Raw genomic sequence first — 22,434 nt, forward strand, 5'->3', positions numbered from 1 at the left:
AGTTGATAAGGAGCAGGTATGAAAACAAGAAAGCTTATGTAAAACAAAAGGAAGAAGAGATCTATACGGAAAGTGAATATTCAATATAGAAAAACATGGATATAATATTTTTCAGAAGTGATTCTGTCAAGTATAATCAGATGTTTCTATTGTAAAAGTAAGAATTTATAGATTTACATCTGTAAAAATGTATACATTTACCAACAAAAATTCAGGAGTTACGAATGTAGAAAAACGTGAAAAAAAGGTGAAGTATACAAGAGTGAATAAAAATTCAAATGTGATAACTATCTTTTACAATGGAAACAAATTTATACCAAAATTATTTTGGCATTTTCATTTATCTTGATAATATTTTCGTCTCTTTGATCGATAACTCTTCGAGAATAAAATAAGGTTGATTTCAACAAAATAACTCAACCGTAATGCCATTTATTTTAAATATGTTTACTGTATTTTTGCATTATTATTATTTCCCTTTTTTTCTTTTCTCTGTCTGTCATCTTTTATAACTCATGTAAATTGATACTTCGTGTAATTCATACGTTCATTCGACATACAAAAAAACAAAACCATTGAGATCCAAGAAACGACTTACTCGCAACTCCATTGCTTCTGCATATCAATTTTTATATGACGAATTTATGCTTATATATATATATATATAATTCGAACAAATTAAAATAACTTTTTAATTTATTAATATACAGCACAGTTTAAGACCACCTCCACAAAAGATCAAACCTTCTATAATAAGTTACTTCAGTTAATTATAGGAACTCTCTGAACACTACTACTTTCAACTTATCAGTCTGGATAATCCCTATTATCTTGTAAGTACTAACAGTCAAAAGNGCCATAAATCATATAGATAAAATATAAATTTTGCGTAATTTTTTTTATAATCAAATTTGCAATAGTTAATCTATATAAAACATGACGTAACAGTTGATATGGAATTTGAATATATAAACGTCAGCCTTTGTATTCTAAAATATTATCAGTAAAAGTTTATAGTGGAGATTAAGTCATCTGTTCTTTCTGAATTGGATTTTTACTGTTTAATGTTGCAATCATGACTAAAATTTCTATGTTACTTTTATTTTTTGTTTTAATTTCTATTATTGGAACTTCAATTTCAAGAACGATTTCAAGACCAGTGGGTAGAAAAGTTCTTTTAATATCCTTTGATGGATTTCGATGGGATTATTATAAAAATTACAATACTCCTAATTTGGATTATTTGGCTAAAACAGGAGTTCATGCTCCTAATGGTATCTTGGCATCTTTTGCTACTAAAACATTCCCTAATCATTATTCTATAATTACAGGTAAGACTTATACATTTTCTATAATATACTTCTGGATTTAACATGAAGTAATCTTACTACCGTACTGTAGGTTTGCATCAAGAAAGTCACGGAATTGTAGACAACACCATGTATGATCCTGTTTTCAACAAAAGTTTTAGAATGCATAATACTAAGGATTCGGCATGGTGGGGAGGAGAACCAATTTGGGTGACAGCACATAAACAGGGTATTAGAATAGGAGTATATTTTTGGCCCTCTTCGGATATTGAAATTCAAAATATTCGTCCGAATTACTTTTTTAAGTATAATATTAAAACCCCTTTCGAAAAACGTATAAATACGGCAGTAAATTGGTTGGCAAATGATCAAGTTGAAATTGCTCTAGTGTATTTTAATCAACCAGACAATATTGGTCATAAAACGGGTGCCATGAGCGAAGGAGTTAGAAAAACAGTAGAATCTTTAGATAAACTCGTAGGATTTTTATTAGAAAAACTTTTAGAAAAGTTTCTTTTAGATCGAGTTAATTTAATTATTACTAGTGACCATGGAATGGCAAATATTACAAAGAAAGAACATTTAATTGTTTTGGAGAAATATGTTCATTTAAAAAAAGAAGTAAAATGGATTCCTGCGGGTGGACCTGTAGTTGGAATTTTACCTCAGGAAGGTAAATTAGATATAGTATATAATAAATTAAAACACGCTCATCCTAATATGAGTGTATACAAGAAAGAAGAGATTCCAGAAAGGTGGCATTATAAAAATCATAGGAGAATAATGCCAATCCTTGCAGTTGCAGATGAAGGGTATTTAATTGCTAGGGTAAGGTTATTTTTATAATAATTTATTGCTAATTTAATATTAATCATTTTTATGTTTTATAAAATTTTTAATTTAAATAAGATTTAAACTCTAATTACAGAAATATAGACAAAACAGTACTTTGGGTCAACATGGTTATGACAACAATTTAACTTCTATGCGACCCATATTCTTCGCTCGAGGGCCAGATTTTAAAGAGAATTACAAAACAAGAAGTTTCGATATAACAAATATTTATCCATTGATCTGCTATTTACTTGGAATAAATCCAGCACCTAACAACGGTTCTCTAACTGAAGTCAGCCATATGCTAAGAACTGTTTGAAGCTTAAAACGTTATAAAGTTATCCATTCAACGTTTCTTCTTCATTATAATTTGTAAGTCGTAAGGGAAATTTGTTCAGCACCGGATAAAATTATCCGTGTCTTTTTATTGCCAGATATTTACCGGTTATCTCCACGATTGTTCAAGTAAGGCTTGCAAGCTAAGTTCCGATTTGTAGTCAGTACAATCTGGGAAAAGATATTTGTATATGATGCATTTCTTGTTGCATCTGTGAAGTATTTAAAGTTTGTACTGTTTTTTTTTTTTTCGGTTACTGTGTTATTACTGAGTGAGGATATAATGTATATCATAGCATGTTAGTTTTCCAGTATCAGACAAGGACAAAAATACATTTTATTAATACAAATCTTCATCAGTCACTTTTGTTTTTCCTTTCTAGTCCATGATGTCAATTTTGAAGTGATTTCCAGAAAGTATTTGAACAAATCTCCCCAAATTTTAAATGAAACAAGCAGAGATTCTAATCTCAATTCCTTTATAGAATTGAAGTTCGAATTTTTTTACTCTGAAAAAACAAAAAAGGTTTAGTAAATTTTATTCAAGAGCCAAATTTTAGGCTTATATTAAATAATATAGAAGTCAAGTAAATGTAGACTTTTACATATGAAATTTGTGCTTGTAGATTTTCCGTTTCTAAGGAACTTAGTGTTTTTTCTTATCTTATCGTGTTTTCGTTTTGGTGAAATGAAAATAATGATAAAATCTATTGATTTAAAAACATTTAATGCCGTTTTAAGAATTTTTCATTTACATTTCTAATATTTATTCCAATATTTAGCACTCATTTAACTTCTAATATATATCAGATACCGGAAAACGTTTCTTGTGATGAATTTCATAGCATTTTTGTATTTTAGTTTAGTTTACTACTATTAAAATATATGTCTAATTATAACGTGACAGTATTACTTTTACGATCCGCTTAACACTTTTTTTTTTACCAAATTCGAAAAAACCTTAGGTGTCCGGTACTGGCAAACTTCCCCTGTATAACAATTTATTTTATAAAGATGAACTGTATATAAACTATGAATAACAAAAATTTGAAATAAAATACTCAAATCTGTTCTCGTTATTTATACTTATTTTAAAAATATATATATATTTTTACTCTAAAAAAGTATAAATGTATAATTAATTTTAATTATTCTAAATATGGATATGATCACCTTTGGAATATGTTATTAAAAGTAAAGCCTGTGATTACCAAGAAATGTTTAATTATAATTGTCTTGACCTTTATAATTATTTTTGAAGGGGTAAAGTAGGTGATATTAACTTCTACTAATCGAAAATAGCTTATCCTGTGTACCGTTACAGCCTATTCTCCATGCTCCGCTATCACTAGCCTTGAGCCAAACTCCACAAGTATTCGTGAGCTTCAGTGCTAGCTGTCACTCGCACCTCAGCTCCCAGATGGGAGGGAGCCCCCACATCTTCCTAAAACTATTAATTTATAACATCAAGTACTCCACGAACAATCAAGTGGGTTACTCGAAGCCGGCATTGTCGCGTGCGCTGATTTCGGGGTGCTATATCTCGCGAAGGGTCACATTTAGAGATATGATTCCTTTGATGTTTTTGCTCTTATTAACATACTCTACATCTCTTTTAAGGTTCCACGACGTCATTCACATATGCAATTGTACCCGGCAGAATTCAAAAACACGTTCTGGAAACTTGTGGATAGGTCCATATACGGCAAAGTATTGAAATCTTGTCAAATTTGACCCTTTGTGTGTTTCGTAAATCTCTACCTCCTAAATCCAAGAAAGGAAAAATTCGGTGGATGTGTATTAGTGATGTGCCGGATCGTTAAAAATGTATATCCGCGGATACGGATACGGATCATTAGAGTCTAGATCCGCGGATACGGATACGGATTTCAACTTTCGTACCAGTCGGCGCCGGTGCTTGTGTCCTTGGACCGATAGTTGACGCTTTGCGTTAATAACGCGACGTGTTTTGACTTGTTTTGCGCGTGTTTTTGTTTATAGTGTGAAAGTGTGCTAAATTAGAATTCACCACAAAGACAGACAGGATAAAGTAACAAAAGTTGATATAATTTTCCAATTAAGCTATTTCGCGTCTTTATACAGATTCTATTTCGAGGGATTCCAACTTCACAGTACAAACAGTAGCATGCGAAATTACAGCGATAATAATAGTTCGCTGTATCCAAAGCACGTGTACAATACATATCCCGGTCGCGACAATATAACCCGGAACCTTAAACACTAACCTTTAACACTAATAACAGAAAAAAGGGATAGAATTAAGAAGACAGAAAAAATGGTAGATAAGATAGAAATAAGGATATCTGGGGTTTTGTCCCTTTTTTCGGCTTGTTTCTTTGTGTGTACTGTTAGGTGGGATAACACACGTCCTTCTCCTATAACTGGCCAGTTCTTTTTTTCAATAATTAGGATTTTTCCTTCCACAGTCGTCAATACGACCTTAAAACAGGATCTTTTTTCTGAACTTATTTCTGAACTATCCGGTCATTGAAAATACGACTCCCAGTCAGTAGCGTAGCGTAGGGGGCGGCAAAATTTCACAATAAATAATAATAATAATGTCTTGTAAGAATTTGAACCATTTTATTTCATACTTTCGTCCACCTACGATTCGGACCGATTGAAATGAGCACGGAATAGTGTTACCATCCGACTCGCCGTCTATATTTACAAAAATATAGCGTACCGCCACAATAGTTTAGTGCAGTGTTTCCCAACCTTTTTGTGCTATGCCCCACCTAAGACTTTCTAAAATTCTTATGTCACAGCGGCTATACGGTTAACTTAAACTCTGGACAAGTCCATTTTCGAATTTCCCTCCTTAGCAATCCAATTGCCCCCTGTGGGGGGTGGGTCCCACGTTGGGAAACACTGGTTTGTGGCTAGTGTGACACGAGATAGCGTAGATTACGTTTGTGTTTTTGGAGAGTGTTGAGTTAAATTAAAATAAAAACAATGTCGACAAAAAGTTTAGTAGTGTAATATTGAAATATTTTACGATAGTAAATGACGCATGTGCTATTGCTACCTATCTTTAAAATTTCATATAAGTAATGAAATTCATTAAGATAAAAGATCCGTTAAAGATCCACTAAAAAGTAACGGATACGGATATGGATCTTTTTTTTCCCTCGGATATCCGCGGATACGGATACGGATATCCGGCACATCACTAATGTGTATATGCGTGTGTGTTTTCGGTTTCACCAGACAGTGTGCAACATACTCTTTTATTGGACCTCGTTCGCCATTATGTTGCTCGAGGGTTCGCACCCCTTTGTAGAAAAATATCCTATGACAAAATCTAAAACTACTACATGCATATTTTTATTTAAAAATATATATTGCATTGAATAATAATAATTTGCATTAAAGTAAACAAATAAATAAATAAAATAAGGCCTTTAACAATATATTAACTCAAAAACATTTTGTTTTTAAGTAAAGTGACGTTATAAACTAGAACTTTGTATGGTAATTTCATTTATACAAATTTAATATGAAAATAAGTCTTTCCCCTTTAAAACTTCTTTATTATATTATTATTATTATAAATTTATAGAATACGAACAGTTATTTGTTACTAAAAGTCATTTTAAATTATACGAATGCGAATGGCAGAATATATAACAACTGCCGCAATTAAAGTAATAGTTTGTAATAATAAAACTAATTTTCAGACAATAAAAAGAACAATGGCAGCTGTTTTTTAATTTTCAAATTATACATAACTAGGTAAAAATAACTTGCCTGTAGTTTTATGACTACGAAACTTCATAGGGTTTTCTGTTTCGGCTTTACACGAAAACATAAATGTGATGACATGCTTCTAAAGTTCTGTCTAAAGCAGTTTAAAACCCGCAAATTACTGACAAAAACGTTAAAAAAAATGCTTAAAACACCCATATATGCTACCAACTCTAGCAATCTGTTAATTATACTAGGGTTGCTAGTAGTTGGGGCCCTATCAGGTTCCTTATTTGAAGTAAGAATAGTTTTTGGATGATATCTTTAAAGGATGGAACCAGGAGCTTATAATTTCGTGGCTGTAGGCTTTGCATTTATCAGCGCAGCATTGATATCATTTAATACTAATCACTCTTCTCAAAACTATTCTCTCGTTCTGCTCATTATTACACATATTTTACTTTACAAAATCTAAAAAAACACATAACATATTCATATATTTAGTCAGTAAGAGCTCCACTGTCTGATTTTGTGTTCTAAGACATTAAAGATTTATAAAGAGAATAAATTAAAGCTTAAGTTTATTTGTATTTGTCTTATAACTAAACTTAAATATTTCATTTAATTTTACTATTATTTTTAAGAATAAAATTAAAATTCACAAACGGAAATTTTAAATTTTAATAAGTTTATAAGCTTAATAAACGTTTTTTTATTATTTTTTTTAATTTTTGAGAAGATGTCTGACCGAATCCAAAGTTCCATTATTTGGTGCCGGTTTAATACCTAATAAGTGGCATATAAGTGGATAAATATTAACAGTTTCGAAAACATCTGTCTGATAGTTTTCTTTGAAAGCTGGACCTCGAGCAAAGAAAATAGGGCGCATTGAAGGTAGAATATTGTCATAACCGTGTTGACCGAAGGCATTGTCTGTTCCATATTCCTACAAAAATTATAATAAAATTAATTAATAATATAATAGCATAGTTTAATTTTTTTATATATATATATATATAATTCGAACAAATTAAAATAACTTTTTAATTTATTAATATACAGCACAGTTTAAGACCACCTCCACAAAAGATCAAACCTTCTATAATAAGTTACTTCAGTTAATTATAGGAACTCTCTGAACACTACTACTTTCAACTTATCAGTCTGGATAATCCCTATTATCTTGTAAGTACTAACAGTCAAAAGTGCAGGCAGATAAGCCACCAATCAACAATTACCCTTATCTATTCTGAAAACGTGCTTTTTTCCATTCCTTTACAATAGACCAAAATCTCTTTGGAATAAAAGGTGGTCGTCTTAAAGAAAATTTAAATCTTGTACATCATAAAGAAAAGTCAGATTTATACAATAAACTTATTAGTATATTATGTGAAAATTTTGTTTTGCAAAAAAGTTTTGCAAAACAACACTAACAGATTACTGGAATAACATTGTAGTACAATTTACCAAACAAGAAGCTAAATGGATACTCAATGTAATTAAATTACTTCGTGGACGAGAAGAAAATGGTGCAGGACCAATTAACAACGCATCCGTATCCGTATCCACCTTTCATCGACTCCATAAATCAATCGACATTTCGTTACCACTCACAGAAGCAGCCGAGAAGAACCACCGAAATTAATACGACTTTATTCATTGTATACAGGAAAGTATTTGTAATCTCTTTATCTCCCTCTCTCGTTTAAAAAAATGGATGTAATCTTCCGTTTGATTTAAGAAAATAAATAGATTATCGACTGAATTATGTGAGTAGCCACTCTCTGTTGGGACCCACGTAACGTCCACCTTTCAAAATGAACGTTAAAATAATAATTGAGTTTCGCATAGGCCGACAGGTCAACTTTGACCCGAAATTGCCCCAAAATAAAAGGGTGGATCTCATATTTGAATTCAATAAAAAACAATTTAATTAAAAAGTTAAATACAGTATTTTAATTAAGAAAATAAACAATTGCATACGAGAAGAAAATATTTTGTGGAAAGATATCCTATTTATCAAAAACAAAAGTAAACATTATTAGAAAATATTTGTATTCTCTTACGTAATTGTTTACGATATTCGTTCATTAAATAATTTATTAGAATTACTATGAAATTTTCTGCAATATCTATAGGAAATTAAGAGATTATCCATTGCTATATCATCATTACCACCGTGATGATTGTAATCGTTATTTAGCATCAGTTTCTTTTTATGAAGTTAAAAAAAATGTTTTAAACATAAAAGAATTAATAAAAGCAATTGGTTAAGAGCATACCTTTGCTATTAAATAACCTTGATCCGCAACTGCGATAATTGGCATGATTCTTCTGTGATTCTTATAATGCCATCTCTCTGGTATATTCTCTTTCTTATAAACTGTCATATTAGGATGAGCATTTTTCAGTGTATTATAAACTCTGTCTAATTTTCCTTCGTGTGGTAAAATTCCAGACACTGGTCCGCTCAAAGGAAGCCATTTAATTTCTTCTTGCACACGAAGATATTTTTCTAATACGATTACATCTGTTAAATTGACCATACCGTGATCACTCATAATAATGAGATTAACTCGATCGAGAAGAAAAGTTTCCAAAAGTTTTTCTAATAGAAAACCAACCAATTTATCAACAGTTTCCACCATTTTTTCAACGGCATCGCTCATAGCTCCAGTTCTATGACCAGTTTTGTCGGGTTCGTTAAAATACACAAGAGCCACGTTAACCTGATCAGTCGCTAACCAATGAATCGCAGTTTCAATTCTAGTTTCCATAGACACAGTATTATTATATTTAAAATAATAATTTGGAAAAGTATCTTTTATAGGTATATCAGAAGCTGGCCAAAAATATGCTCCAGATTTAAGACCTTGTTTTCTAGCAGTGACCCAAATTGGTTCTCCTCCCCACCATTTTGGGTCCGGTTTTTTCATTTTGAAAGTTTCGTTAAAAACTACATCGTACATATTATTATCCACGATTCCATGACTTTCTTCGTATAAACCTAAACAATTTAAAATAAAGTTTTTTACAATAATAAATAAAATACAATTAAATTAATTAATTTATTAAAAGCAATAAACTTACCAGTTGCAATCGAATAGTGATTTGGAAATGTTTTCGTAGTGAACACAGCTTGAACACCCTTGGGTGCATGAATGCCAGTACGTGCCAAGTAATCTAAGTTTGGTGTATTAAATGTCTTATAGTAATCCCATCGGAATCCATCAAAAGAAATAAGTAAAACTTTTTTATCAGCATTTTTATCGTCTTTAGGAGCGCATAAACAGATCGTAAATGATGAAAACAGCAAAGGTAGTAGCATCCAAATACGATCCATCCTTTGACTGTACTTAAACAACTGTTTTAACTAAAAATCTGCAGCTGCCTTTATAACTATTATCTGATTATTTTAATGCTATCTACTGGTTATCTGTTAATTATAGTTATCATATAAATATAATAATTGTATTTATATGATAGCTAAACTATATCTTAACAATCTGTTATAGTTATTATAACGATATAAATGAACAATACTTTAATTGAGTGCAGTATAAAATAGATAATAGGATATATTATGAAACTAAATCAGTTGTTTTAATTCCTGTCTATCATTTTGTTTTATTTATTAGTCATTTCCTCTTACTACATTTAAGATAATTAGTCACAAATATAAACTAACAAAACAATTTCTCAATTTATTTTCTATTTTTCTTTAAATTATTCATAAAAATATATTTATTTACTTTTAAATTTAACTTTATCAGTTAAAATCTCTAATAAAATAAATTTATTTTAAAACTATTATTTGTTTAAATGAGTAATCTTATATTAAAATCTCCACTTGTTTACATAGATGTCANATTATTTTATAAAATTTTTGAAATGGTTTCTAATATATTAAAAAATCTTATAAAAAATTTTGATTGAAATAAAACCAAAAAAACATGAGATAAACATTGTTACTTTATAGCCAAATACTGGTAATGCTTTTTGATTACAAGAAGAATGTTTATTACTGTATTTCTACTGTGATGATGATGCGAGTTGAAGTAATGTCTTTGATGGTTGTGTTATACATGTTACATTATGTATTATGAGGCCATTATGGTTTGACGGACTAAAAGCAGATTTCAATCATACTATTCCTTCCGTTTATTATAAGATAACAAAATGGAGATTTTACATTATTTCTCGTTCTAACCAGAAAAGTAATAATATTAAAATGAATATTAATTATCACGTTAAAAATACAACACAAAAAAACAATACTTTTAAACGATAATTTTATTTAATGCTCTTATCACCAGTTTTAATATCTTTTCGAAGTATTTTCATAACGATCCATTTATAAACATGGATTTTCGCACCGTCGAGAAGATCGGTACCAGCTGCCATTATTATTTATTTACTTTTATTTTTTAAACGGAAGATATTACTTAAAGGATGCTATTTATTGATCTGTATTCCAATCTATAAACCATCTTGTAACCGCTTAGAGGTCTTCAACTTTCTAAAAAGTTATCTCTGTATTCAGGAGTTTAATAATACATCATTTTAAAGATCTTGTAACAGTTTTTATATCCGTAGAAATTGACTGATGATCGACACACACTATCAGCTTTACAAATACCGGATCAACTGTACTCTCGTAGGCCTACAAATATCTGTTTATTTGTTTTTTTCATATCTTGCTTCCTTATTTATTTACTTATCTTTTTTATCGATGCGTGATATAGTTTAATTTAATGGTCTATTGTGTCAAAAAAACAATGATTAATTATGTACTATCCATATCCTTAGACTAGTTTGTCATTTGGTCTTTCGTAAATCGATCCTTCCAGCATAATAGAGTGTATGGATCAATTTCGCAAGATGAAAGTATTCACTAGAATAATCTTTATATACCGCAATAATCGATGTCTTTTATATTAAAAATAATAATAATAATAAATATATCAAAAATTATTATCTAGATTATGTTTTTTTTTCTTAAATCTTCCTCATTTTCTAATATATATTTTACAGAAAAGTTTTTAAAACAATAGAATTATAAAATATAAATGCTTGACTATATACAGCATATATATATATAGATTTAATAGATCAATTAAAATAAGTTTAATTTTATTAAGGAAATAATTATACATAATTATTCACATTAAAAAGTTTTATGTGAATAAAACTTTTTTTATGTTAAATATTAAACTAGAAAATTAGAACATAATCATAATTTATACGATCATAAAAAAATAATTAAGATTTTGTAATTTCTGAAAATGTTGTAGGAGAGAGAGTGAGAAAGAGTTAATTAATAATTAATAATAATAATAGTAATAATATAAATAAAGTATAGGTAAACAGCATGTGTACGTGAGAACTTCACAGATCGAAACAAAAAGTAATGCAGCCCAAATTATCTTTAAACTAGTCCAAAAAGTAGTAAGTTACTCAAAAGGTATTAGCCTAGAACACTACAAATATCTCAATCTGTTACTTGTAGTCCAATCTTGCAATCCAGAAACCCATCCATATTTTATGAGATAAGAGAGAAAAAAAAAGGGTAAAGTGATACCCTAAAATGTGTTATTGTAAAAGCAAAGACATGTTGATCAGATTAGAGTAAGTACAGTTACGAACTAACGGGATTTCGAATCTATGATAAAGGATATCCTTCTTAATAGAAAGTAATAGTTTACAATTAAATATTTTAAATCCTAAATTTAATTANAATGTTAACTTTACATTCCAAAGATAAAGTTTTTCTTTTCTTGTTTGATGCAGAAAAATCAGTTCTACTTCGTTTGGATGACGTAGTAAAGTCTCTCAAGTCTCCGCAGAACACAGAAACAAACACAGAAATAAATAACACAAAATAAATTGTATCTATGAATCCTGAAAAAATATTAATATACATCAAGTTTCGTAAATGATTTCATTATTGCGTTTTCAATAATGCAAACAATGTTAGTATTGTCTAACAATATTTACAGAAGTAAATAGTTCTGAAAGTGTTTTCGAATCGAGATAAAAGATGAATATATGCGTTATATTAATGGTAATTTTACCATTATTTATTTTAATTTACGCTCCTGTGGGGCAAAACTATAGGATACGTCTACAAAAGAAATTCGTGAGTGATCCAAGCTCGTTGCTCCTCAGTTCTTTAACGGAGGAGGACGTTGCTTATAACGAAGACTTGACGAATGTGTTTTCAACACAGCTTAAAAACAAAAATGGTGTCCTTGTTCCACGAAGCAAGTCAAAAATTCGAAAATTGGACTGGCTCGTGGGACCGTCGACTCAAAGAAATAAAGAATCGCCAATGGACAAGGATCAAGATCATGACGACTTTGAAGAAAAGCGTGGTGTAACTAAACCAAAAATAATTAAAAATTCAAGAAATGAAGTTTCGAAGCTTTCTTCTTTTATAGAAAATTACAAAAAATACAAAAATTCTTATTTTATGCGGAAATATATAAATGAAGAGATCGAGCAAAAAAGAGGAACGGAACAAACGAGAAAATTGGATGACAACGTCGAATTTTCGGAGAAGAACGACGATAAAAATCGTCTTAATACAATGTTAATTGGTCCAACGAAGCAGGAAGGTGGCGAAAATAAAATTTCAGACAGTCTCAGAACTGATTTGAAAGTGAACAGAAAGCTCACAGAACAAGAAATGAAGATCATAATGAAAAAATTTGGCCGTGCCATATCCAACGTATTGGTGACTTACCTTATAATATCATTGATATTTTTACTTATTACTGCGCTCGTGTACATCTTTAAGATATTTCACGAGAAACAATGTAAACCAGAGAAATGCGAAGTACTCCACCAACCAAAGTCCATCTTTTACGTCGATATTGATTCGCTTCCGCNAAATGCCATGTAACTAATGTAATTTATTAAACAAGTGGAATACAGCAAGGAATACAGAATGCTATTTTCATTAATAATTAATAATATAAATAAAGTATAGGTAAACAGCATGTGTACGTGAGAACTTCACAGATCGAAACAAAAAGTAATGCAGCCCAAATTATCTTTAAACTAGTCCAAAAAGTAGTAAGTTACTCAAAAGGTATTAGCCTAGAACACTACAAATATCTCAATCTGTTACTTGTAGTCCAATCTTGCAATCCAGAAACCCATCCATATTTTATGAGATAAGAGAGAAAAAAAAAGGGTAAAGTGATACCCTAAAATGTGTTATTGTAAAAGCAAAGACATGTTGATCAGATTAGAGTAAGTACAGTTACGAACTAACGGGATTTCGAATCTATGATAAAGGATATCCTTCTTAATAGAAAGTAATAGTTTACAATTAAATATTTTAAATCCTAAATTTAATTAAAATTATTCTTTTACAGTCAACTAATAAGTTATTCAAATTTATTTTTATTTACTCGGTTGTTAGACTATATACAACAGAGAGAAAATAGGCGATAGGTCAAAAAAATGACCTTCCAGAATGTTTACACTTTTGGACTAAGAGGATTTTGAAACGTCCAGAAATGAAAAAAAAAACAAGTGAAAAAAAATTACTGAAAATATTAAATATCTACGACTAAGACAAATGCAAAGGGAGCTCGAGAATATCTAATTAAATCAAGTAAATAACTAAACATTGTGTTCTAAAAGTTATATTTTTCATTAATTATATTTAACGTAATAATTAAAAAAACGTCCATAGTTACGAAATAATAATAATATCTAATGATATTAGTCTGTTTAAATATTTTCCATAAAATTTCAATAAGGTAAGTTTAATCCTTTCTCCTTATAAGTATATCGATTGAAAAATCCAATTAGAATGATGATGATAATTGTTTTCAGTATGTGTGAAGAATTGAATACATCTAAAAGTATGCATTTTGCAATGCTGGGTGAACATACAGCCGGATTATGGAAATATAACAAGATGACTGATATAGTAATTCAAGTCAAAGAAAATTGCTTTTCTGCCCATAAGGCAGTTCTCACTTGTTATTCTCCTTATTTTAAGAAATTGCTTATGGAACCATCCAGAAATTCTCTTAACAAAGTAAGTTCATTTAATAATTTTTATTGTATATTTTATCCAGGATTTTGATTCGAAGGATCATCCTGAATATGACTCGTATATTATCTGTAGTTTGAGTAAGAAAGGCATTACTTAATGAATCATTACACTTGTGGTGTTCTTTAAAGCAATGGTTCTCAACTGGGGGTACATGTACCCCTAGGGATACGAGCATAAATCAAAGGAGTACATCTAACTTTCATTATAAAATGGCATATGTTAATCAATTTGCTGTAAATTATTAACACTTCTTGTGTTATTATTTGATTAGTATATTATATATAGATGGCTGAAATGTATTTACAGTCGACCCCCCTATAACACTGTTGATAATTCCGTTTTATATGAATTCCATGTTGTATGAGTCACTTAGATTTTACAAATACGTGAGCCGTTCACAGCCCGGCACACGTATTTGTAAAATCTAAGTGATTCGTACAACATGGAATTCATATAAAACGGAATAATCAAGTGTTATAGGAGGTCGATTGTATTTATACCACTGGTCTAGTTAGTTAGAGTTTTTTATGGCGCTCAGTTATAAGGGCTGTATACATCTAACGCAGTAATTATAAAGTTTACATACAAAAATATAATGGGTACTTGAGAAACAACTAATGGACTAATAGGGTATATCAACAAAAAAGGTTGAGAACCACTGCTTTTAAGTATAGTACGTAGTTGGATATCCGTTATATTAATTTAATGATTAACTTTTATCAGATAAAATTGAAATCTGTTACTCCAAAAGCTTTTGATACATTATTGAATTACATGTATACTGGGGAATTAAATTTAAATTGTCAAACTCTGGCAGATGTGTATCAAGCATCCAAAAAGTTAGAAATGTATGAAGTTACCGAAAAGTGCAATTTGGTAAGTTATGTTATTAAATTAATTTAAAAATTAATTTTATTATCGATGTATTGTATTTTCATCTTTATCGATAGTTGTTAATGGATTCTGATAAAAATACCACAAATCTTTTATACATCTACGTAACGGCAAAAAGATTAGGACTTCGTGAAACGTGGCAACGAGCTTTAAATTCTATGGCTAAAAGATTTGAAGAGGTAATAGTCTGTAAAGACTTTGTCGAATTGGATATTGAACAAGTCTGTGAATTTCTTTCCGTGGATATAATTGGTGCCAGAAGGTAAAGTTTATTAAGTAATATGTAAATAAATGGCTATAAGAAAAATCACGATAATACTGTAATAAATTATATTAGATCTATAAGATCTTTTACAAAATGAGAAAAAGTTTTCTTTAAAATTGCTTTACAGTCAATCACATAATTAGAACTATATACGAATTTCCTGTTTTAAATAGAAGTCACGTTATTTCAATTCAAAAAATTTTCCTGAACGGAGTTAGATGGCATGACTTTATTGTTAACAGGAAAAATATGATATACAGTACAGGGACAAGACACTACTACTGTAAACTTATTGATAATAGCTTTGTGGTGTTGTTACATTAAATAATTGCTCTTTACAATTAATGTAAAGTGATTTTTGGAAGTGATTTTTCTTTTCTCAAATGACCTAATGACCCATTAGTTTTCTTAACCATTTATTTGAAGTAAAGTTTCACATACTGTATAGATTCTAATGTATATTTTAAAAAAATTGTTTCGAATTAGTGAAGTAATTGTATTTCTGGCTGCTTTAAAATGGCTCGATCATAACTATCTGGAAAGAGAAAAATATATTAAACAAGTGATGGATAACATCAGATTTTCTATGATGACTTTAGAAGAGATAGTAGCTTGTTATCATCCACCGATATTGCCTGGTATCATAGAACATGTGTTCGTGAGAAATCTTATAACCGATGCCACGTGGTACGATGTGGATCTCATATTGGAATCTTATTAAATATTGGTATCTATATAATGTAACATTTTACAGTTATATTTCGGCAAAGATGTGTGGACAGGTTACAAAATTTACTGATTACAATAACAATCCACGACGTTACCTACTGAGCGACCATCCTTTAGAACTATGGGTTAGTAATTTATTTTTATTCTCTTACAATACATAGATTTTATTACTAAGATTTATAAAGTTTTATTAACACTTTACAGAATACATCTGAGTATGATGTTACTTGTGAAACATTATGGGGAAAGAAAACAAAAGCAGCAAAGACGATTCAGTCGTATTTTAAACGTTATCTTTTCGCTAAAAGATTTAACAAAAGAACAAATGAAATTGTAAAAATTCAAGTAGCAAGTCGCAGTCATTTACTCAGAAAAAGTTCAATAAATTCACAGAATTTAGAGGTTTGATAGTCAATCGCATTTAAATTTGTCATTCGTAATGTCATTATGTGTCTTCGTCATCAGGATATCATCAAACATCAAGGAGAACGTCTCGAACATTCAGAAAAAAAATCGATTTAATCGATTTGAATAGAATCGATACTTTAACAATGGATGCTTCATTGCAAATGATTGTAAAAAATAATAATGGTCCTGCTGATTGGTCTAAAAGAGTGACTATAAATTTGAGAAATGTTACGGGACCGATACAACTAAGAGAAACTCCCGTTTTATTAACTATAGGTGGAATGAATCCAACTCAATTGCAACAGATGGAGTGTGGTGAGTGTATATTTAAAATCAAATAAGTAAATCTTTTAATGATTATCATCATATTATTTTAGGTGTTTCTGTTTTAAGATATCATCCTATAGAAAACAAATGGGAANTTGTAAAAAATAGTAATGGTCCTGCTGATTGGTCTAAAAGAGTGACTATAAATTTGAGAAAAGTTACGGGACCGATACAACTAAGAGAAACTCCCGTTTTATTAACTATAGGTGGAATGAATCCAACTCAATTGCAACAGATGGAGTGTGGTGAGTGTAGATACATGTATATTTAAAATCAAATAAGTAAATCTTTTAATGATTATCATCATGTTATTTTAGGTGTTTCTGTTTTAAGGTATCATCCTATAGAAAACAAATGGGAAAGATGCTGCAAGTTACCATTGCCACGCCATCATATGGCAGCTGTTTTATATAATTTAAGCAAACAATTTATTTTTACAGATATGTCAAATATAAAAGTGCAAATCTAAACAAACATAGGTTGTTCAAAAATATATTTACAATATTTAATATATTGTCCATCTTTCGGTTAAATACATAACACCAGAACGTTCTAAATTTTAGATTAAATTACGCAGTTCGACATAATGCCGAAATAACAATTTGTACACCGATAGATATGGCATACAAACAATTCTAGTTTAGACTTTGATCCCTTATTAAAAAATATATCTTGGTATGACTCCTCAAAATTAATTATGGATACTTATAAAGTACAAATGACTGGTAAAACTTTCAAAGCAGATTTCCTATATTACTATAATTTATCACAAGAATGATAAAGTAAATGAAATGGGAATGAACTGTGTACAGAGTAGAATTATACAATTAAATTACTCCATTATTAATTTAAATAGACTTAATTTATATAGATTTGATATCCCTTTCAGAATCAAATAGGGATAATCAGAAAAGCTGCTGATCTACATGTGTAAATTCCTTCACATCAGAAAGTCTTGCGATGTATGGCCCTAATATTTTCTTCGTCGTATTCTTGTTTTGATATGAAAAAAGTTTTCTTGACAAAATGAAAAAAGTTTACTTTAAAATTGCTTTACAGTCAATCACACAATTAGAACTATATACGAATTTCCTGTTTGAAATAGAAGTCACGTTATTTCAATTCAAAATTTTCTCCTGAACGGAGTTAGATGGCATGACTTCATTGTTAACAGGAAAAATATGATGTACAGTACAGGGACAAGACACTACTACTGTAAACTTAATAGCTCTGTGGTGCTGTTACATTAAATAATTGCTCGTTACAATTAATGTAAAGTGGATTGGAAGTGATTTTTCTTTTCTCAAATGACCTAATGACCCATATGTGACCTAATGACCCATTAGTTTTCTTAACCATTTATTTGAAGTAAAGTTTCACATACTGTATAGATTCTAATGTATATTTTAAAAAAATTGTTTAGAATTAGTGAAGTAATTGTATTTCTGGCTGCTTTAAAATGGCTCGATCATAACTATCTGGAAAGAGAAAAATATATTAAACAAGTGATGGATAACATCAGATTTTCTATGATGACTTTAGAAGAGATCGTAGCTTGTTATCATCCACCGATATTGCCTGGTATCATAGAACATGTGTTCGTGAGAAATCTTATAACCGATGCCACGTGGTACGATGTGGATCTCATATTGGAATCTTATTAAATATTGGTATCTATATAATGTAACATTTTACAGTTATATTTCGGCAAAGATGTGTGGACAAGTTACAAAATTTACTGATTACAATAACAATCCACGACGTTACCTACTGAGCGACCATCCTTTAGAACTATGGGTTAGTAATTTATTTTTATTCTCTTACAATACATAGATTTTATTACTAAGATTTATAAAGTTTTATTAACACTTTACAGAATACATCTGAGTATGATGTTACTTGTGAAACATTATGGGGAAAGAAAACAAAAGCAGAAAAGACGATTCAGTCGTATTTTAAACGTTATCTTTTCGCTAAAAGATTTAACAAAAGAACAAATGAAATTGTAAAAATTCAAGTAGCAAGTCGCAGTCATTTATTCAGAAAAAGTTCAATAAATTCACAGAATTTAGAGGTTTGATAGTCAATCGCATTTAAATTTGTCATTCGTAATGTCATTATGTGTCTTCGTCATCAGGATATCATCAAACATCAAGGAGAACGTCTCGAACATTCAGAAAAAAAATCGATTTAATCGATTTGAATAGAATCGATACTTTAACAATGGATGCTTCATTGCAAATGATTGTAAAAAATAGTAATGGTCCTGCTGATTGGTCTAAAAGAGTGACTATAAATTTGAGAAAAGTTACGGGACCGATACAACTAAGAGAAACTCCCGTTTTATTAACTATAGGTGGAATGAATCCAACTCAATTGCAACAGATGGAGTGTGGTGAGTGTATATTTAAAATCAAATAAGTAAATCTTTTAATGATTATCATCATATTATTTTAGGTGTTTCTGTTTTAAGATATCATCCTATAGAAAACAAATGGGAAAGATGCTGCAAGTTACCATTGCCACGCCATCATATGGCAGCTGTTTGTTTAAGAGAGAATATTTTTTGTATTGGTAAACTCTTTATCAATATATCGTAACAAAAAAAAAACTGATTTGAAAGTTAATAAAATCATTTTCCTTTATACACACATTTTAAAAATGGTTATTTTTAAAGGTGGATGCGACTTGAGGGAAACACTAAAAGGAAATATTGTATCAACGTCATCGTGTTTTCGATTCAATTACGTAAACGAAACGTGGAATTCTATGAAATCTATGCATCATTGTCGTATGTATCACGGTGCTGCAGTTTTGTATGGAATAATTTATGTTGTTGGAGGAAAAAATGAAAACAAGCAGTAAGCAATAATGCTTATATTTAGTTTCTTTGAAAACAAAATAACGAGTTATCCTCACAGTCCTTTAAGTGTTTTTGAGATGTAGCCATATTTCTTTAGAGGCATCATATACATATAAAACAAATATATTAGTAATGGGCAGTGAGATGAAGTTCCTAAAAAGTCGAAATTCCAGCCATGGGAGTTATATCCTGTTGGTCGTTTGTAGAACATGGAGTTTTATTTTCAAATAGGAAGGATTTTCTATGGGAAACTGGCCCCTATTTAGGCTTCAGATACGTAAAGAAAATCTGGAAAAGTCCCTGTGGCAATCATGGCAGGGCATTCAGTGGTTTTTATCTCTCGGTCACTAGTGGTCCTCAAATTGGCATATGGTAATCTAAGCGAGACATCAATGATCCCTCGCTACCATATTACTAAGTTGAAAACGAAGCTTCCTTCTTCATACTCGTTGCCTTATTTTTCAGCCAAACCAAATAAGCTAAATAATCCAACTCAAATTTTTTGATCACTTAACATTGATAAAAAAATATATATATATATTTGTCATTTCTTAATTTTTTAGGTTATTGTCATCAATAGAATGTTACGACATTAATACAGATGCTTGGTTTGAGTTAAAATATCCTCTGAATTGCCCACGAGTTGGTATGGGTGTAGCTTCTCATAATGGTTTACTCTGGGTCGTCGGAGGAATGATACACTTAACAGAAGAAAACAGAGTTTATATTGTCAGAGATATCGAATGTTTTGATCCAAAAACAAACCAGTAAGAATCAATAAATAACATTAAAATTTTTGAATTAATTTTGATAATATTTCATTAATTGTAGTTGGTCATTCAACGTTGCAAAATTACCAATGCCGGTAACTTTGATGGGTTTAGTGGAACACGAAAAGAGATTATATATCATAGGAGGATCGGGGAAACGAAAGAATCATATCTGTAGTTTAACAGAGGTATACTGAGTTTATATTGTCAGAGATATCGAATGTTTTGATCCAAAAACAAACCAGTAAGAATCAATAAATAACATTAAAATTTTTGAATTAATTTTCATAATATTTCATTAATTGTAGTTGGTCATTCAACGTTGCAAAATTACCAATGCCGGTAACTTTGATGGGTTTAGTGGAACACGAAAAGAGATTATATATCATAGGAGGATCGGGGAAACGAAAGAATCATATCTGTAGTTTAACAGAGGTATACTGTTATGATGACGAATTGAATGAATGGAAAAAATGTACCCCGTTACCTTCTGCAAAACACGGATTGGTTACAACTTCACTTGGTTTGTATTCTTAATAAATTAAATCTTACTAATAATATAAATTAATCTTAATTTTAAATGCTTCCAGCCAAAAGAATATATGTAATCGGAGGTTTATCATCTTTTCAACAAACAAACCACTCCGATTTTATCTGTTTAGAAAGCATGAAAAAGTCATGGTTGGCACGTGAACCAATGCCATTTCCTATTTGCGGGACAGCTGTTGTTACTTTACCAACCCTTAAAAATTTTTGATAGACGCAATGTATAAATTTTTATTTTCTGCATAAAAATAAATCTTGAAAGACAACATCTAAAGTTTACTTTATAAAATTTTAATCGTGATTAAAATAAAAAAAAAAGATTTGAAAGTATAGTGTTATTTATTTAAAAAATTAAACTAATTTAAATATTAAATAGGCTCATGTACTGCATATAATTTCTAGATAGTGCCAGATTAAAGAAATTTTAAACTCTAGACAAAATTTGTCTATATAAAGCCCAAAATTTCTGTCTTCCATTCTGTCCTCACGTCAATAATTTTGTATACAGCAATACCCCGAACTAACGCGATAGGTAGGACCGAGCGATAACCGCGTAAGTCGGGGTATAATTTCGCATATAATAAGCTTTGAATGTTTTGATGACTCTGATCCATCGGTTGAAGCAAACTGGTGATATTTGGTAGCAAAAAATACAACTTCCACACGTGGATCAAAATTAGTTAAAGTTTCAGGGGATGACCTGGTACGTTGTCGATTATTAGCATCACTTTAAATGGAATTTGTTTAGATTGGCAATAACGTTCGACTTCAGGTATGTCTCAAAAACCAGTCTCAAAAAAGGGAAGCTGTCACCCAAGCTTTACGATTCGACTTCCAAATCACAGGCAACATAGCTTTGAATTTCTCTAGATAGTAAGATGCAGCCTCTTTATCAGCACTTGCCGCCTCTCCACTTTCTGCAATGCTATAAATTACAGAGACTTTTGAATCGGCTGAACTAACCTGTTACTAGTTTTAAACTCTTCATCTTTAGCCATCTCTCCAGCATCCTCTTTCAATCTCTCAAAAATCAGCTTAGCTTGAAAGCGCACAGTGTTCTGATCAACAGGACAATTTTTCACATTTAAATTGATTATCGCACCGTAATTTTAACATTGTTTCCATCTCAGCGATAATACCGTGACGTTTACGAATGATGCTTGAATTTAAAGATTGAGCATTTTTCACAGCTTCGAAAATTTTTTCTTTACCTTTTACAATTGTTCTGACCGTCGATTCCGGTAGATCAAACTCCTTTGTCAATTCACAAATTTTCATTTTTGTATCGAAGTCTTTAATAATGTTAACTTTACATTCCAAAGATAAAGTTTTTCTTTTCTTGTTTGATGCAGAAGAATCAGTTCTACTTC

The 22,434-nt window shown here is 30.2% G+C and overlaps 4 protein-coding genes across 4 annotated transcripts; 3 read left to right on the forward strand and 1 right to left on the reverse strand.

Annotated features, from left to right (window-relative positions):
• Nucleotides 1-995: 995 nt before the first annotated feature.
• LOC111641024 (ectonucleotide pyrophosphatase/phosphodiesterase family member 5-like) lies at nt 996-3,681 on the forward strand. Its single transcript, XM_023387130.1, has 3 exons — nt 996-1,331; nt 1,402-2,138; nt 2,239-3,681. The coding sequence occupies exons 1-3, from the start codon at nt 1,076-1,078 to the stop codon at nt 2,461-2,463; spliced, it is 1,218 nt and encodes a 405-aa protein (XP_023242898.1). The 5' UTR covers nt 996-1,075; the 3' UTR covers nt 2,464-3,681.
• Nucleotides 3,682-6,859: 3,178 nt separating this feature from the next.
• On the reverse strand, nt 6,860-9,669 carry LOC111641019 (ectonucleotide pyrophosphatase/phosphodiesterase family member 5-like). Its single transcript, XM_023387126.1, has 3 exons — nt 9,279-9,669; nt 8,471-9,195; nt 6,860-7,134 (listed from the first exon to the last, which is right to left on the reverse strand). Exons 1-3 carry the CDS (start codon nt 9,529-9,531, stop codon nt 6,913-6,915), a joined length of 1,200 nt encoding a protein of 399 aa, XP_023242894.1. The 5' UTR covers nt 9,532-9,669; the 3' UTR covers nt 6,860-6,912.
• Nucleotides 9,670-13,640: 3,971 nt separating this feature from the next.
• Nucleotides 13,641-21,358, forward strand: LOC111641021. Its single transcript, XM_023387128.1, has 20 exons — nt 13,641-13,960; nt 14,037-14,244; nt 14,986-15,138; nt 15,213-15,418; nt 15,908-16,108; nt 16,176-16,275; nt 16,355-16,552; nt 16,616-16,640; nt 16,936-17,130; nt 17,203-17,218; nt 18,309-18,515; nt 18,583-18,682; nt 18,762-18,933; nt 19,023-19,280; nt 19,343-19,459; nt 19,563-19,746; nt 20,312-20,515; nt 20,580-20,706; nt 20,954-21,041; nt 21,109-21,358. Exons 1-20 carry the CDS (start codon nt 13,917-13,919, stop codon nt 21,273-21,275), a joined length of 2,970 nt encoding a protein of 989 aa, XP_023242896.1. The 5' UTR covers nt 13,641-13,916; the 3' UTR covers nt 21,276-21,358.
• On the forward strand, nt 18,319-18,995 carry LOC111641027. The gene is made up of 3 exons (XM_023387131.1): nt 18,319-18,515; nt 18,583-18,682; nt 18,762-18,995. The coding sequence occupies exons 1-3, from the start codon at nt 18,394-18,396 to the stop codon at nt 18,963-18,965; spliced, it is 426 nt and encodes a 141-aa protein (XP_023242899.1). The 5' UTR covers nt 18,319-18,393; the 3' UTR covers nt 18,966-18,995.
• Nucleotides 21,359-22,434: the final 1,076 nt, after the last annotated feature.

The sequence above is a fragment of the Centruroides sculpturatus genome, unplaced genomic scaffold (assembly GCF_000671375.1).
Source record: "Centruroides sculpturatus isolate CEXI.00-Female unplaced genomic scaffold, Cexi_2.0 scaffold1484, whole genome shotgun sequence".
Lineage (NCBI taxonomy): Eukaryota > Metazoa > Arthropoda > Arachnida > Scorpiones > Buthidae > Centruroides > Centruroides sculpturatus.

Bases quoted from the DNA above. Each gene is read 5' to 3' on its own strand.
- LOC111641024 (XM_023387130.1), top strand. From the start codon at position 1,076: ATGACTAAAATTTCTATGTTACTTTTATTTTTTGTTTTAATTTCTATT. The intron at 1,332-1,401 runs GTAAGACTTATA...ACCGTACTGTAG, and splicing joins TCATTATTCTATAATTACAG to GTTTGCATCAAGAAAGTCAC. The intron at 2,139-2,238 runs GTAAGGTTATTT...CTCTAATTACAG, and splicing joins AAGGGTATTTAATTGCTAGG to AAATATAGACAAAACAGTAC.
- LOC111641027 (XM_023387131.1), top strand. From the start codon at position 18,394: ATGGATAACATCAGATTTTCTATGATGACTTTAGAAGAGATCGTAGCT. The intron at 18,516-18,582 runs GTACGATGTGGA...AACATTTTACAG, and splicing joins CTTATAACCGATGCCACGTG to TTATATTTCGGCAAAGATGT. The intron at 18,683-18,761 runs GTTAGTAATTTA...AACACTTTACAG, and splicing joins ACCATCCTTTAGAACTATGG to AATACATCTGAGTATGATGT.
- LOC111641019 (XM_023387126.1), bottom strand. From the start codon at position 9,531: ATGGATCGTATTTGGATGCTACTACCTTTGCTGTTTTCATCATTTACG. The intron at 9,196-9,278 runs GTAAGTTTATTG...TAAATTGTTTAG, and splicing joins TCACTATTCGATTGCAACTG to GTTTATACGAAGAAAGTCAT. The intron at 7,135-8,470 runs GTATGCTCTTAA...TAATTTTTGTAG, and splicing joins AAGGTTATTTAATAGCAAAG to GAATATGGAACAGACAATGC.